Genomic DNA, 17,219 nt, shown 5'->3' with positions numbered 1-17,219 from the left:
TGGAGTCCTGGGAGCAGCTGAAGAAGGGGCAAAGGAGCCATGTGCCCACACTGCTCCTTCACAAACAGCCCACCCTGGCTGGGGCCTGACAGCACCGGCCTCCTCCCTCCACCCCACTCAACCCTGAGTCCCCAAGAAGTTATAAAAATGTAGAAAAGGCAAAGAGAAAAGTGTAAACAGCTCCAGAGAATTAGAGGGTGGATGGAGGGAGACACAGCCCTCATGCTTCCCCATTTGGCCAGGACACCTGCATTCTGCATCACCCCCTCAGGGCCAGGGTTCCCAGAGCAGGAGCCAGAAGAAGGCAGAAAAGGAAGCAAGAGCTGGAGCAGCCAGCCCCGGCCCCAGATCCTTGGACCCTCCTTCCAGCCATGGGATAGTCAAGGTCCCAGAACAGGCGGCCATGTTTGTTCTTGGTCTCATCGGTGACTTTCTGGGCTGTGGGCAGGCCTTGATGTAAAGAATCGTGTTCGAGTCCCTGTGCATCCCAGCTGCCACACGCACCTCCCCCATGACTCCCGATCTCAGAAGCCAATTTTTCGCCGAGGGCAGATTCTCCACCCTCTAAGGACCTGTGCCTTTCGGTGGCTTCCCCTGTGCCTGTCGAGCCAAACCAATAGCCCCTGAGGTCTGTTCCTCACGGTGGGGATGAGCTGGGGCCACAGCCAGAGAAAACACAGAGTCGGGAAAAGCAAGAGTGACATGGAGAAAGGAGGCATTCCCACAGCCACAGTCAGGGCTCCTGGAAGACGAATCAGAAAGTGAAGAAGTGAGATCCCCATCGACGGCTACAAGCCGCTCTGTGCTCCCGACCTCGGGAGACGCCCTGGAGCTTCATCATCACAGACCCGGAAGCCCGCAGCCAAGCAAAGTTCATGGCCATCTGGTTGCCTGGGCCTCAGTTCCCGGACCTGTGGTTCCACAGCATATGCCTGGATTAAATCCCACCCTGGCTCTCCATTTTCCTGGCGAGGACAGGCAACTCCTGGGTTCCTCGTGGTCTTCTGCCCGGGTCTCAGCTGTACTGCTGGGGGAAGGGAGGGTGTTGTTGCAGCCAGGCCCCTCAGCTGGGAGTGGAAGGCTGGGCGTGGAGTGGGTGGAAGCTAGTTGTTAGCCTCGCCCTCCTCCTCATCAAAGGACTGCACACCTGAGGACGTGACGTCAGACACCTTCCGGCTGAGGGCAGTGGCCATCTCAGGGTCTTCTCGTGGGGAAAGTGACTCTAGGTCCCGGCATCCTGCATCCTCTTCCTCCTCGGGGGCCAACGGCCTCTTCTCCTCCTCAGCAGGGCCCCTAGCCAGGTCCACCCCACCGCCCCCCGGAGCCCAGTCAGCGTCCGCCCCCAGCAAAGGTGGAGGCTCCTGAGCAGAGTACCCGGAAGCAGGTTGGGAAGGCCCCATTTCATGCAAGCTAGGCTGTGAGTCATCGAATGCAGGGCCAAGATAGGATCCTGTGGCCGGGGAGGCGATGAGGGACTGGTCACTGGCTTCCCAGGCATCTGACGACCCCAGACAGTACATGCCCTGGGACACATAGGAGTGAGGCCATCCATCCATGGGGGCTTGAGCAAGGGCATCTGTGAAGAGAATCACGGAGGTCGGCAGGGTTACAGAACGTCAAAGGCAGTAACAACAGCACAGAGGATGAGAGGGAGACCGCGGGGAGGAGAGTAGGAAAGCTGAGATGAACAGAAAGTCTCAGAAGAACAGAGAGGAACAGAGGCAGCCTAGATAGCAGAGGAGGCCTCCTCGGCCTGAGAGGAACCATCCCTCACCTTGACTCTCCATCAGCTCCTGGTAGTTGTCACTGTAGTTGCAGCCCAATGGCTCCTGGGCAGAGTTGACGCTCATGTCCTCACCATCCATGGAAGACCAGGCCATGAGTGTGGCCTCGGAGATGGCAAACTGCTCCATGACACCTAGAAGAACAGTGGTTGGCACGAGATAGCTCTAGGAACCCTTAGACACATGCAGGGGGTAGAGGGACAGCGAGGCAGCGCTGTTCAACAGAAATATAATGCAAGCCACTTTGGTAATTTAAAATGTTCTAGTAGCCATAGTAAAGACACTTTAAAAGAAACAGATGAAATTAATTGTTATAATATATCTTACTTAACCCGATATATATTAGATTTTCTTTCAACACTTAATCCACATAAAAATGATTAACGAGATCGTTTACATTATTTTATTTAGACGAGTCTCTGAAATCCAGTGGGTATTTTATACTGATGGTGCATCTCCATTCAGACTGGCCACATTTCAAGTTCTCAGTAGCCACCATGTGGCCAGTGGCTACTCTACTGGACAACACGGACTTTGCATATGCCCCAAAATAGGGCAAAACCACATGAGATTTCCCAGAAGGTCAGATTAAGAATTCCTAGAGTTGGGGCACCCGGATGGCTCAGTTCGTTAAGCAACTGACTCTTGATTTTGGCTCAGGTCATGACTTCACAGTTGTGAGATCAAGCCCCACGTCAGGTTCTGCACTGAGCATGGAACCTGCTTAGGATATTCTGTTTCTCGCCCTCTCTGCTCCACCCCCATTCCTCCTCCTCCCCCCCGCCAAATAAATAAACTTAAAAAAAAAAAAAAAAAAGAATTCCTAGAGTTAAGGGGTCTTCTGGTAAGATATCCAAAGGGATTGAAATGAGGAATTCCCAGAAGTTTATCTTTAGAAGGTTTTAAGAATGTTAGCTAGTAGTCAAAGACAGAGGAATCTAAATGAGAGGGTTCAGGTTCAACAGAGAATCCCTGAAGGAGTACCATGGGCTTGTAGGCCCATAGTAGTATTAAGTGGAAAGGTCAAGAGGGGTACCTGGGTGGCTCAGACGGTTGCATGCCCGACTCTTGATTTAGTCTCAAGTCGTTTGTGGGATCGAGCCCCACATTGGGGGCTGCACAGACAGCATGGATTCCTCTTGGGATTCTCTCTCTCCCCCTCCCCCACTCACACATGTGTGTGCACTCTCTCTCAAAAATAAAAATAAAATAAACATTTAAAAAAAAAGTGGAAAGTTCAAGAAATTGGAAGAAGGGAGGGAGAATAGACTAGGGAGGATGGGTAGACTTGGGAGTCCCCATCCCAGTCAAAGTCCTAAGTTGAAGTTCACATAGCCAGCTGCCCTAAACTACTCCCTACCCACTACATGTTTGGCTCCCCTCATGGAGAGTTCTTCCACCATCCACACCACCAACACCGAGAGCCCTCTCTTCTCTTCTGGATCTCATTCTTCCTACGTATCTATGGAGACGTGTTAGAGGGGCTTGGTCACTGTTGTAGGTATGCTATATGCCTGTCTTGTAGCAATACCACTTTCCCGGAAAGAAACCTCTTCTGTATACGACCCTCTCCTCACCCAGGCCCCTTGACCTAGCGGCTGTCACAAGTAATGAGCCAAGTAAGGGAATCCTCTACTGCAAGGTGCTGAGGAGCAAAGGCTAGAAGGGATCCCCACAGCCTTCTGTTCTTTTTCCTCAAGAATCATGGGTAGAGGGGGGGCCTAAATGGTTCAGTCAGTTGAGCGTTGGACTCTTGACTTCGGCTCAGGTGATGATCCCAGGGCTGTGGGATGGAGCCCTGCGTCAGACTCCACAGTGAGCATGGGGCTGCTTGGGATTCTCTCTCTCTCCCTCTGGCCCTCTACCCGGCTCTCATCTGCTCTCCACCCCCCTCCTTCTCTCTCAAAAAGAAACAAAAACAAAGAACATGGGTAGAAGGAGAGCCTTTCAGAGTCAGAGGCCCCTGCCTTTCCTTCAGGTACTGACAGTCCTCCCATGTAGAAGAGAAGGCATCCGGAACAGGTGGACCCACAATCCCATGTAATTCTTAACTTCTGAGATGATAATGAAAATAAGTTTGAAGACCCTTATCCGAATCAATTAAGTCCAAGTGCCTGAAATCAGAGCTGATTGGGAAATTAAGTCTTATGGTCACGATATGGATAGAGCAAGTCCTGCCAGAGGGGATCAGGTTGGAAGGTCAGTCTCTGGCCATCCTGAACACGTGTCTCTTGAGGGTCCCAAGAACGAGTACCTGCTAGGAAACGTGCCTCCTTCTCGCCATCGCTGAGGTCGGAGTAGGCATCGGTATCCCTGCGCACCGCCTCGTGGCTGTGTTGCGGCTGAATGGCTGGTGCCTTCCCCCAGCCCTGCCACTCAATCATGTGGGCCACCCGGCCTTGCCCCATGGCTGTGGGCTTCGTCACATGGTCCTTCATGCTGCGAGAAATCCCTGAGGGGCCAGACATTCCCCACATCCTCCAGAATATCACAGGACGCCCATACAAGACCCACCCGGTAGCCCCACCCGAGTCCCATGGGACTCTGCCCGATGAGGGAAGGGATCCCTTAGGCCTCCATATGAGGGGCAGCCTGGACAGGAGGGCATGAAGGAAAGGGCAAATAGGTCAGGGGTGGGGGGGGGGGTCTTCTTTAGATCCGAAGGAGCAAGGAGATCGAGACCAGGAGTCTGTAGGGATTCTCCTCTCTGGACACATCCCCAGGTCGGGAGTCTCACCTGAGAATGATGATTTGGCCAGGGCCCCAATGCCGTAGGCATTAGAATTTCGCTTAAGCTTCGGCAGAATGGAAGTGGTGTCCTCCATGGAGAGCTGGGATAGAGAATGTGGGAGGAGGGGCAGAGGAGAGTTCAGGGTTTCCAGGAGGAAGGAAGGGCCTGAGCCAGGGCAGGTGATAAGGGAACCATTCATTACACCCAGGAGTCCCAAGGAAGCTCATCCCCTAACTGCCCTTGAAAAGCACGGCAGGTCAGTAGGAAACCTAGAACAGCTGTGTCCTGTAGCCAGTCTAAGGGAGAATATAAGGGAGAGGAGCTAGAGAAAACCGGGGCGGGGGGGGGGGGGTGAACTCACATTGATGCCATCCCAGGAGAAATCAGTTCGGGTTTGCTGTGAGGAGAGAGAAAAGGGAGCAGGGATCATAGGCACTTCCAGAAATGCAAGCAGCCCCCCGCACCCCCCACCCCCAGGGACTTCCAGAAGTGTGTGAAGTAGAGAGGTTTTTTTTCCCACCCTCCCCCCCCCCCCCAGCTTAACATAGGGAATTAGGATCTCAGAGTAGAACATTTGGCCTGTGTTTTGAGGAAAGGAAATGTTCTGTGAAAGTGTCAGTCTGAAGGAGTGTCTGGGATGTTCTCTTGGAATTTAGGAAGATAATTCAAGGATCGGGCAACTGGGCGGCTTTGTTCAGGATGGTCTCTGGGGTCTTCTAAAAGTCCTTTGGTTAGGGGGGCAGCAGGGCACGGGGCCTCACCTCGGTGGACGGCCGGTGGAGGCTGCTCCCGTGCAGCGAGCTGGTGCTGTCCATGTTGATTTGGTCGACATCCTTCAGGCCCTTCCAATCCACCGCAATCACCTCATTCCCTGCAGCGGCCACAGGGTTACTTGCTTGACCTTCAGCCTCCCTAGGTCCCAGCCCACAGGCCCCTCTTGGGTCTCACAATGCTGAGGCCACACAGGGGCAGCCCCTCCAGACCCCTCCCTTCCCTCCAGCCACTGCTCCTGATAGCGTGGGCCCTTTTACATCCCTCCTCTCCCCCAAATTTTTGGTAGGGACAAACTGTAAGGTTGAGCCAAAATATTCCCTCCCAGGAAAGTGTTATATGGCCTTATTTGTTGTTGTCGAAACGGAGGGGGTCCGTGGTTGGGTTTTAGCAGGAAAACAGTTCTTTATTCTGTCCTGAGGAATCCTGGAGTGTTTCTAGATGGGAGAGCATGACAGCTATGATGTTCCTACAATCAAGGGCAGAACTTCTTTAGGGGTGAGCTTCCCTCCAAGTGGGCTTTACGGCTTGTATCTTGGAGTTGGCGAATTTGTCTGACAGGGAGGGGATGTGGTGGGGACAGAGGCAGGAACTGCGTGTGTTCACCCGGAAACGGTGACGGGAGAGGAGGCCAAGAGTGAGGTGTGATCGTTTTCCCTCGCGGTTGGGAGGCAAGTGATGGATGGGAGAGGAGCAAAGGGGGTCAGAGGAGGAGACAAGGGAACTTTTTAAAACTGGAACTGAAAGGATAGGCATTCAACTTAAAGAGAAGGCAAAGACAATGGGAGGGGTGGACAGGGTCTGAGGGCTGACTGGGAAACTGATGGTAATTGTTCAGGTGAGAGCATGTGGCCAAGGCAGAAGCTGGCAAGAGGGCAGGGTGGTGCCTCTCCGGGGAGGCAGGCGGGGGAGGAACCGCCTGAGCAGTTGGAAACGGGCTCAAGGATCAGATGGCTGTGGAATCGGACCTTATAGGTCCTTCCTGCACGCGGAGTTTTGTGATTCTGAATTTGGGGTTAGGGGCCCAGTCTTGGGAAGGAGTGAAGGGAACAGAGTCTGGAGCAGGAGGAGGCATTCAGCATGCATCCCCACCGCTAGTGCAGAGGGATTGTGGTTAATGGGTGGGAAGGAGGCAGGACTCCTCCTAGGTGAACCCCTCTCCCTCAGGGCTACAGGGGAGTGAGGAGATGGGTCAGACGAGGGGCTGTGGCCGGCAGGGAAGAGGAAATGAGCCTCTGGGCGTAGAGAGCAGGAACGGGGCGGACAGAGAGCAGAGCAGGGATGAAGAGGGCAGAGCAAGAGAGAGGGGAGGGGGAGGTGGCCTTTGTAGAGGAGGGAGAGCTGAGTCAGAGCCCTGGGGGGCAGGGAGGGGGAGAGAGAGAACCCTGGGAAGAGGTGAAAGCAGAGGAGGGGGGTATCCATGGAAATAAACCGGGTCTCAGAGAAATCAGGCTTCCGGAGAGTGAGTTTGTTTGTAATAATAATACGAATTATTCTCTCAGCCTGAGGTCACTGGGTCGTGTAGGCGGGAGAAGTGGGGGGAAATTGGGGGTTTGGGGAGAGGGCTGGACTCATTCGTTGAGCCGTGAGCGTGGAGTGGGTGCGTGGGCCGGGGGACGGGGGGGGGTAGAAGCGAGGCAGAGGCTGAGGGGAGAGAAGACTTAGGAAGCGCCCGTGCCCGCCCCCAGTCCAAGGTAAATAAAGAGACGGCCCCGCCCCGCCAGCCCCCGCCGACAGGTGCAGGTCCCGGCTCCTCGGGCCGGCCCCACCCTCCCGGGAGCCGGCGCCCGACCCCGGTCCGTCCCCCTAAACCCCCGCCTCCTCCCCGCGCCCCCCAGCCCTTCCCTCCAGCCGGGCCCGGCGCGGCCCCATTTTCTCCGGGCGTGGACCCCGTTCCCTTCCCTGAGGCACCGGGCGCATCCCGCCCCCGCCCCGGAGGGAAAATGCACGTGAACAATGCGAATCGGGGGAGGCAGGAACGACAGAAAAAGGCAACAGAGAAGCAAAGAGGTGGGAGCAAAACACCCAAGCCAGACGGAGGCGGTGGGGAGGGGGGGGGGCGTGAGAAGGACTCCTGCCGGGGCGGAGGCCGGGGGTCCTCGGGAGGGGCTGCCCCAGAAATGGAGGGGGAGAGGCGCCGGGGAGGGCAGAGTCGAGGCGGAGGGCCTGGAGGTGGCGGGCGAGGGGACGCGGGAGTAGGGAGAGCGGCCGCGGAGGGAGAGGAGGCCGGTGGAGAGATGATGGAGAGGGACCGCGCCTGGGGGAGAGCGGCGCAGGGAGGCCGGAGGGCGACGAGGGAGCGGAGGAGCGGAGAGGGCGGCCGGCCGCGGAGGCGCGAGGGGCGAGCGGGCGCGGAGGAGAGCCGAGCGCAGGGAAAGTGCGGGAGCCAGGCCGGGCGGGGCGGGGGGGGGCGCCGGGAGCGGTGGGGGAGGGGGCCCGGGGACTGGCGCGGGCCGAGCCCGCCTCCGCCCGCCCCCGCCCCGCCGCGGTACCCACCCACGGTCCGGGAGCCGATGCAGCCCATGGCTCCGGCGCCTCCGTGGCCGGGCGCTCACCGCCGCGGGGCGGGCGCCGGGGGCAGCACCGGGAGCCGCGCCGCCGCCCCAGCCGCTCTGCAGCGCCGCGGCTGTCTCCGCTCGGCTCCGCTCCCCCCTCCCCTCTCCATCCCTCCCCGCGGCAGCCTCCGTCGCCGCCGCCGCCGCCGCCGCCGCCGCCTGGCTCCCCCGCCCCGGCTCGGCTGGCGGCGGCGGGGAGGGGGCGGCCCGGGGATTGGCTGCGCGTGGCGCCTCCCCGCCCCTGCCCTCGACCCCGCCGCCGCGCGCCCTGCGCACCTCGCGGCGCTCCCCTCCGCCAGCCCTGCCCCCGGCGCGCGCGCGGGGGCTCCTCGCCGACTCCCGGCCGGGCTCGCGCCCCTGGGGGTGCCGGAGACCCGGGGGACGCCCGCCTCGGGTCTCCGGGAGCCAGGGAGAGAACCCCGCTCCTGGAGGATGGATTTCGAGGGCCGCGGTTGGGGATGCCCGGGGAGAAAGGCGGGGCGGTGCAATAAAGCCCGGGTGGAGGGCCGCGGCCGCCAAATTCCGCAAACACTTGTTTTCTTCCCGGGGCGGCAGCTGGCACGCGAGCGCGATAGGATACGGTTGCTCTGCGCTTCCTGTGCGCTGTTTAGTGCACCCAAACAGATCGCGAAGTGTTTGCGGGTGTCCTGGGCGCTCGCTGGAAACTCGCGGATGGCTGTGGGGGTGGGTGCAGATCATCTCCGGGCCCGACGGGGGCTGGGGGAGTGGAACGGGGCGATTCGGTCCCAACTAGAGGGGAGTGAAAATCGGGACTCGAGACCGACTAGAAGGCATAGTTTTAAATCCCGTTTAACTTTCTGAGCCTTGGTCTTCGCTGACAAACGAGAGCATGGATGTCAGGAAGGAAGCAGTCAAGAGAGGAGAGGATTGCCCCCTGGCTAGCCAGAAGGGGTCAGGTAGGTACCCAGGGCCTCGTGGGTAAGAGATGGAGAGAGATGGGGCGCCTGGGTTGTGGCCCAGGTCATCTCACGGTTCGTGAGTTCGAGCCCCGCGTCAGGCTCTTTGCTGACAGCTCAGAGCCTGGAGCCTGCTTAGGATTCTGTGTTTCCCTCTCTCTGTGCCCTCCCATGCTCACGCCCTGTCTCTCTCTCTCAAAAATAAGTAAACGTTAAAAAATTAAAAAAAAAAAAAAGACTGAGAGAAAGCGTGATGTACGTGGCAGGGATCAAGTGGGCACCACAGTTAAAGCAGGCAAGAAGTGAAGTCCAGGAAAGTCACACAAGAAAGGGCAAGGAGACTCTTTTTGTTTGTGGGTCTAAGCAGCACCCACAAACCTGAAGTGTGAGACAGCAGACAAGGTCAGCACCAATGACAGAGCAAATGCTAATCCAGGGGCTGTTTGCTCCTCACCAGCTTTCATGTCCCTCCTAAGGTTGGGCAGCAGCAGGGCACCTGGCCGGGGTCCGCTGTGTGGGTGTCCCCAGGGCAAGAGACCAACTCTAATAGATGCATCTTTTTAACCCTTAGAGTCTGAATGGAGACTAAACTCTGGGGTGATAATCACTACATTCTGTGGAATCCCAGATGAGAGATGGGAGAGAGGAGGCTAATAATCTAATTGCAGATCTGGGAGATGGGATTATGGAGACAGAACTGATCTTTGGTGTCTGTGCATGAAGAAATAAACCAAATCTGCATCTACAAAACCATGAGAGAGAAGAGAGAGCAGTCAGTAAGTCTGCTGAGATTTCAATCATCCGGTGTGACTGTGGCAAGACCTGATACCTTATTTTGACAGAAGAATTCCCAAGTATTTTCCCCCATATCTACTCTTGTTGGTTTTACAAAAGAAGCATCACGTGGCTTCTGCCCTCCTGGAATATACTGTCTAGCTGCGAAGGAAAGAAAATGGAAAGAATGTGGGGGGTGAGGGGAGAAGGAGGAGAGGTAGAAGGAGGAAGAGAAGGAGGAAGAGAAACAGCCTTCTTTACTACAGCAGGTGCCAGTCAACCCCTATTTTCCGGTGGAGAAGCAGTGCTGATGGGAATGTCCAGGTCAGGAAGTAACAGACAAAGTGGCCAGCTCTGCTCATGCCTTCCCCCTCGAACCTGCTCTGCCTCTGGGGTGCTCTCTGATTCCAGTATTCTCACTATTAGTCTGGTCCAAACATGGATACAGACCACTCCCCTCGTTCGACGAGGCTGGGTTTATCCAAACGATCTGCATCAAGTCAACACAAGGGACCCCAGGCCTTGAAGACTCAGTCCTGGTCCACATTCTGCCTAAAGGGCATTTCTAGCACCAGAGAAAAGCAGAACATCATAGGCACGACACTGGCCTGCTTTCTTCCGGCTTCTGCTACAGGATCCTCTGCTCACTATTTAGAGGCATTCTCCCGGTTTCTTTGCCATCTTCTGAGCCAAGGTCAAAGATTCCAGTTCTGATAGGAACAGGAACAACCTTTCTGGAGGATGATTTGACAGCACTGATCAAAAAATCTTTAAAATATGCATTGCTGTTGTTGCGACATTACTAAATTGTGACACAGCTATTCCATTTATAGAAATATTCCAAGGAAATAAAAATAGACCGTGGACAAAGATTTAATCTACAGCACCCATCAGGGTGCTATTTACATAATAATGAAAGAACTCACATGCTCAAACCTGGGGATTAATTAAATAAATTACGGTATATGCTTAGAATACTATGTAGCCATTGATCATATTTTATAATTGTATTTGTTGACCTATTGTGACAAAATATATTGTGACATTATATAGAGAAGCAGGCTGTAATATAAGAATTAGAGTATTTCAACTTTTGTTTACAAATCGCATACACACATTCTCCTGCCTTTTGTCAGACTTTCCATCCCAAGTAATTTATGGGATTCCCTGTGGGAAGCCTGTGTCTTACAGGAGTCCAAGCCCACTCATCAGTTAAGTTTGGCCCTCAATGATATCACAATATTAACCAGTCCATTACCAAAGTCTAAAACTAAAGGAGTTTGGCCAAATGTCCCAGAATGACATTGGTACGACATGGTGAAGTGATGTTTCCACCCTCTCCGTGGTTGCTACTTCATGCTCCTAATCTCCTATGGATAGCTCTTGGACAAAAGGAACAAAACCACGTTCAGAAACAGTACAACCTAAAACAGGGACTCCTGGGGCACCTGGGTGGCTCAGCTGATTAAGCACCCAACTTCTGCTCAGGTCATGATCTCGTGGGTTTGTTGGTTCGAGCCCCACTTTGGGCTCTGCACTAACAGGGCAGATCCTGCTTGGGATTCTGTCTCCCTCTCTTGCTGCCCCTCCCTTGCTCTCTCTCTTTCTCTCAGAGATAAAACACACACACATACACCTTTAAAACAAAACAAGATAAGACAGGAGCTCTTGTCCTAGAATCCATGGGCATAATCCAGAGTCCATAACCTTGGTTGGGAAGACTTAAGTCTTAAATTAAAAAAAAAAAAATGTTTTTTAATGTTTATTTTTGAGAGAGACAGACTGTGAGCAGGGGATGGGAAGAGAGAGAGGGAGATACAGAATCCGAAGCAGGCTCCATGTTCTGAGCTGACAGCACAGAGCCCGATGTGGAGCTCGAATGCATAAACCGTGGGATCGTGACCTGAGTGAAGTTGGAAGCTTAACCAACTGAGCCACCCAGGCACCCCAAGACCTAAATCTTTATGTTCACTGACTTGTACCTAAAATTCCCCATGTCCTTCAGTTATGCATATAGGCAGCAAAGCACAGTGGTGTTACAGCTGTTGTACTGTGTGTGTCTTCACCGCCCATAAAAATCGCAGATGTTTCCATTATACAACAGCTGCTGCAGATTTCTTACACCAGCCTTCATGTTCATCACTACTTTGAAACTATGGTGGTATCTACCTGTGTGCACGTTTTCCCATTTAATGCTTTTATAAAGAACCAGATACATTACCATATCACAATTTTATAATAACTTTTTTTTTACATTAGTGGTTCCCTTTGTGTTTTATTTGATGCATTTAGTATTATTCTGACAGGGAAGCCGTGGATTTCCCAGATTGCCAAGGGATCCAGGGCAGAAAAATGTTTAAGAATCCCTGGCCTCCGGGGCACCTGGCTGGCTCATTCAGTAGAGCATGTGACTCTTGATCTCCGGATTATAAATTCGAGCCCCATGTTGGGTATAGAGATTACTTAAAAATAATTTTTAAAATCTTAAATAAAAAAAGAACTCTTGACCTCTAAATATATTTTTGGTAGTGGTGGTGGAGTGGAGAACTCTCTAATACTGCAGGAGCTTAATAATCCTGTTAATAGTACCAACTTAAATGACCAAGCAAAGCAGATGACATCCCATTTTGAAGCCTGGGTCCCCCAAAACAAAGATATGTCCCTTTTATCTGCAGGACGAGAAGAGCCACATCCTAAGCTTCATGCCTGTCCCGAACAAATGGAGAGGCAACTCTAAAAACACAACGGCTTTGGGCGCCTGGGTGGCTCAGTTGGTTAAGTGTCCGACTGTAGCTCAGGTCATGATCTCCTGGTTCGTGGGTTTGAGCCCCACTGTGCTGACAGCTCAGAGCCTGGAGCCTGTTTTGGATCCTGTGTCTCCCTCTCTCTCTCTCTGCCCCTCCCCTGTTCACGCTCTCTCTCTAAAATAAATAAACTTAAAAAAAATTTTTTTTAATTTAAAATCACAACAGCTTAATAAAGAATTTATTTTGTTGTAATGGGAGACACTAGATCACCATTAAGGGCAGATGAAAAGATCCAACTGAGAGGGGGAGGTTCAAAGTACAGGAGAGGAAGACTCATCAATGCTGAACGTGATTTCCTAAGGCAGCCACGAGGGATGCCCACAAGGCTGAGGGAGGGGGACTGGGCTCAGATGGAGGAGCCCAGCGATTCTAGCAGATGGAACCATGGAGCAGATGCCAGTAGGTTGCACGTTTGGTGTCGGCAAGATGAGGGATTCCAGTCTGATGGTGTCTGTTTTCTCTGAGAAGTGGGAAGTGAGATCATCTACTAAGAGGGGGAGATACAATAAAATAACAATAAGTAATAGGCAACTATCACTTAGCAGTTGACAAAGCGTTTTCAGCGTCTTCTTACAACAGTCCAGGAAGGAAATCGTTATATTTGTGTTGCAGTTGAGAAATCTGGGCTTAGATGGGGCGCCTGCGTGGCTCGGTTGGTTAAGCGTCCGACTTCAGCTTAGGTCATGATCTCACCGCTTGTGAGTTCGAGCCCCGTGTCAGGCTCTGTGCTTCAGAACCTCTCTCTATGCCCCTTCCCTGTTCACTCTCTCTCTGTTAGAAGTAAATAAACATTAAAGAGAGAGAGAGAGAAATCTGGGCTTAGAGGCCTATTAGCTTTCTTTTCCCCAAAATTACCCAGCTGGAAAGAGAAGAAGCTAGAGCATAAACTCAGCCCCTCAAATAGAAAATTCATCCTGGATGTGGTGGGAGAGAGCTTTATTTATGTGTTCGCTCCTGTTTTTTAAAATAACTAGAGTTACTTGGTTCAGGGTTTTATCTGATACACATTCCTTCAGTCTTGTCTTTCTTTTTTGAAGGTGGAGCCGTAAGCTGAAGAGAGGGCCAAATCTGTCTACATTCCTACGTTTTGAAATGAAAAGGCAAGGATCTTTCTTCAGGGACACTTACAGCCACTACCATGGGTCTTTGATGCTGTCCTGAGGCACTGATGACTGGTGAGTCTCAGTTCCCATGTATCAATGCCGGTGTTTCGTATCAAAGTCTCTATCTCAGGGTGACAGCAGGTGACTCAGGCCGCCCCCACGTGTAGTCAGCTTCGTGGCAGCCCTTAGTGGCTCACAGGAGGCCGTGTTCGCTGAAGGCGCCAGAAGTAGGCCTGCAGATCCTGGAGAACTTGGGGAACGTGCTGCGGTAGGTCATTTGGTGACGGTGTACTTGGGAACAGCACGGGCATCTGGGTGGAAATCAGAAGACGCTGAGGCAGGGCAGTGATGGAGGTGGGTATTCTTTTTAATGGGAGTAATTGACCTAATCCTCAGGGAACAAAGACAAAGAATGGAACTTGGGGGTTAGGTTCCTGACACACAGGCGCAGACCCAGAGCTAAGTCACGAATGGGCAGGGGTGTTGGCAGTGTGCAGATTGTATTTCCATGGAGTAGGAGGCGGCCGCCTCCTCCGCGCGTTTGCCCTCAGAAGAGAGGCGGCTCCTGTCAGGGCCGCAACTTATACCGGCTGACGAGTTCCACAGCAGAACTTCTCTGGCTTCCTTGTTGGTGGTGGAGGCCAAAAGGCCCCATTTGACCAATCTCTGATCTCCTGGACATTGAGGAAGATAAACCCTTTTAGACCAGCATGGGTCATTGCTGGTTTGACTTTCAGATGACGTTTGAAACTTCGAAGAACTTTACAACTCTACGTAAGGTGAGCTCACTCCAACGTAGTGAGACAAGGAAGCTTGGTAGCTGGGGAGTGTTAGCGCCCTCCCCACCCATGGTGCAGCTTCCCAGTATGGGGCAAAGTCTCCTGCATGGGCAGGTCAGCATCACTGAATCCACATTTTAAGGATCCTGTGGATCCATTCGGCAGAAGAGAGTACCCAAACCACATTAAGATATCAAGGCCATGCATCTGCCCTGTCTTCTCTTTGAGAAGCAGCTCTGTGGGAAAGGCTGAAAGAGAATCCCTTCAGGGTTGGGGGTTCCCACCAAACATTCCGATGAGAAAGGCCAGGCCAGAGGTTCTAGGCCAGTGGGATCCTACCTCCCTCATAGAAGGGAAGGTTTCATCCAGAGGGCCCAGAACGATGTCAGGGCTCTACTACAGCTTCCAAGTCAGGCCCCAAGTAAATTTAAGGGCCTCGGGGGTATCATTCTCATCATGTCCAGGTCACAGCCAGCAGCGGACCAGGCAGGATGCCAGAACCAAGGAAGCAGGCCTGGAGTTTGGGCAAGCATGCGTCAGGGGCCAGGTAAGCAATAAAAAAATGGAGTTTATCAATCGTAAGAGAGCCAGACCAGACGGGACCTTCAGACATCAAGCAAGTGCTCAGCACTCACACATCCCAGAGCCACTGACAGAAAGGGAAGAATCAGGTAGGTAACTCCAGACAGTCACTTCCTCCAGCCTACGTGCCAATGTGGTGCCCCTCCCTCCGGGAGAATCAGTGAGAATTGGGAACTGGAAGGTTCTGCTCCGAGCATCACATCGTCGATAGCTGTCTGGCCAGTATGCACTAACTCAGGGGAGAGGAGCAGCCCTGTCACATCATGCCTGTGGAGCCCTCTCACCTGCCCCCTGCTGGCACCCCCTTAATGCCCAGATCCCCCAGGCGAGATGCTTTCCTGTGCTTACTCCCCTGGTCTTGCCTCTGAATTACGAGCCTTGTGGCTGACGCTCCATTACTACCTGCCAGCTGACAGTTGACAGCCCCCCTTTCGGATTCCTGAACATACCCCCATTCTGGGTTCCCAACCCCCTTGCTTTCCCTCGCTCTTGGGATGTCCTGCAATCTCAGCATGAATTCCCCTTGCAGATGCTTTCTTGGTTTTGCTGCAATGTCTAACTGCCTGGAATCTTGTCTTCTTTCCTGCAACTGGTCCTGGATCTTAAGTGGTGTGTGTTTAATACATAACGGGTCAGTGTAGCTCCAGGACTCCACCCTTCCCAGTCTGCTGTCTTCTATAAGCAAGCCGGCCAGATCCAGAGAAGACAGCAGAGGTGTCTTCCTGACAGTGGGAGAGCAGTGGATATACAGGGCATTAAATACAGGACTGTGAGTGTTGGAACTGGACAAGACCGTAGACATCAAGTCTGTTGCTATAGTTTCACAGACAAGGAGCTTTCATTGCTCAGATCTTCACAGTCCTATGGCTAAAAAGTGACAACTGAAACCAAAACTCACGTTCTCCATCTCTCTTCTAGCATTCTTTGCCCTATCCCATGATGCTACCCTAAACCTACATTGGATTATTTTTCTGATTTTATTGTGTAAAATGTGTGTAACGCCGAACTCTGCTGAAATATGCTCAGATCCCATACTCCTTTGGCTCACGTAGACTGATCAGCTCCTTCTGGGTAAAATGAACATTGTTCTGAAAGTGTAGATTTCATGCTAAGTGTTCTTAACACAATAATAATAATTTTTAAAAAGAACATTGTTCTAACTTAGGAGTTCCAGAGCTTTCTTCTGGGTGTGTAATGGGTGTGTAATCTTTGTGTCTATGTGCAGGTCATCGTTTGGTTAGGGTTTTTTTGTGGTGATAAGCTGATGGGGACAAGGCTTCACTCTCCTGGGTGGTGGGGAAGGTGAGGGCTGTTTACTGACCGAATCAATCATGATTGTCCTGCCAATGGGCAGTGGACCCACCTGGATGGGAAAGTCCAAAAGAGATGGGAGGTTTTGAATTCTGGGTGGTGCAGACATGTTTTTCTCAAGCAATATGTACTCGTTTTAGAAAAAAGTTATTATTGTAAGTAGGCTCCACACCCAACGTGGGGTTTGAACTCAGAGCCCTGAGATTAAGGGTTGCACGCTCTACAGACTGAGCCAGCCAGGAGCACCTAGAAAAAAAATTTTTAAATACACACAAGCAGAAAGAAGAAACCAAAGCCATCACCTGTTATTTACGCTATGCACGTTTTGCAACATTTCCTTTCAAACTGACTTGTGCATACATATGTATATATATGTACATATATACGTATGTATATGTATATATGCACCAGTGTGTGTGTGTGTGTATATATATACATATATACATATATACATATACATACATATATGTATATACATATACATACATATGTATACATATATATATATACACACACACACACGTATAAATATATATATACATATACATATATATACATGCACCGTGGCAGCGGGTGGTAACGGAGGTTGGACTTTATTACTGACAGTGGAGAATCGAGTTGAGGGAGGAGACGGGAGCAAGTTCTGCATTCTAAAGTGGGAGCTGGAATTTGCCTCTTGGTCTTTCACTCCCCATATCTCCAGTTTCCTTCACAGCCAGAGGGCTCGGAAGAGCTGCTAATACTCACCCTCATTTCCCTGCTTCCACCCACTCCTCACCCCACTCCAGGGTGGCGTCTTCACGGAAACAGCTCACGCGGCGGGATCCTATATCCTCCGGCAGATCGTGTGCATTTCTAATACTAACCTGACATATCGGGAGCATTCCACAGTTGACCACTCCCTGTCCCTGAACATTCTTTCCTGGTTTTCCTCCTGCCTTTCTGGCTGCTCCTTCTCTGCCTTCTTTCTTTGCCAATTCATTTCATTCATTCATTCATTCATTCCATATTACAAGTATTTATTGAGCATCTATATGTCAGTACTATTCTAGGTGCTGGGGCCAAAACTCATACCTTCATGGGGCTTACTGTCTAGTGAGAAGTA

General features: G+C 52.3%; 1 protein-coding gene across 2 annotated transcripts in view; it reads right to left on the bottom strand.

The window, feature by feature from the left end:
• Window positions 1–150: 150 nt before the first annotated feature.
• The window catches only part of FAM131B (family with sequence similarity 131 member B), a 30,577-nt gene continuing 13,508 nt past the window's right edge, over window positions 151–17,219 (bottom strand). The window contains exons 1-7 of one of the 2 annotated variants that reach the window (XM_027075664.2): window positions 7,783–7,958; window positions 5,277–5,386; window positions 4,877–4,912; window positions 4,522–4,615; window positions 4,039–4,236; window positions 1,775–1,918; window positions 151–1,576 (exon numbers count right to left, since the gene is read on the bottom strand). In XM_027075664.2, the coding sequence (XP_026931465.1) occupies window positions 1,104–1,576; window positions 1,775–1,918; window positions 4,039–4,236; window positions 4,522–4,615; window positions 4,877–4,912; window positions 5,277–5,386; window positions 7,783–7,810 (1,083 nt within the window). In that variant the 5' untranslated portion in view covers window positions 7,811–7,958 and the 3' untranslated portion in view covers window positions 151–1,103. Of the gene's footprint in view, window positions 1,577–1,774; window positions 1,919–4,038; window positions 4,237–4,521; window positions 4,616–4,876; window positions 4,913–5,276; window positions 5,387–7,782; window positions 7,959–17,219 lie in introns of those variants that run through there. The other variant, XM_053217968.1, reaches the window with a different exon arrangement.

This window comes from Acinonyx jubatus, chromosome A2, assembly GCF_027475565.1.
Source record: "Acinonyx jubatus isolate Ajub_Pintada_27869175 chromosome A2, VMU_Ajub_asm_v1.0, whole genome shotgun sequence".
NCBI classification, from domain to species: Eukaryota; Metazoa; Chordata; class Mammalia; order Carnivora; family Felidae; genus Acinonyx; species Acinonyx jubatus.
The sequence above is the reverse complement of the archived record's forward strand: the minus strand, read 5'-3'. Positions and strand labels throughout refer to the sequence as shown.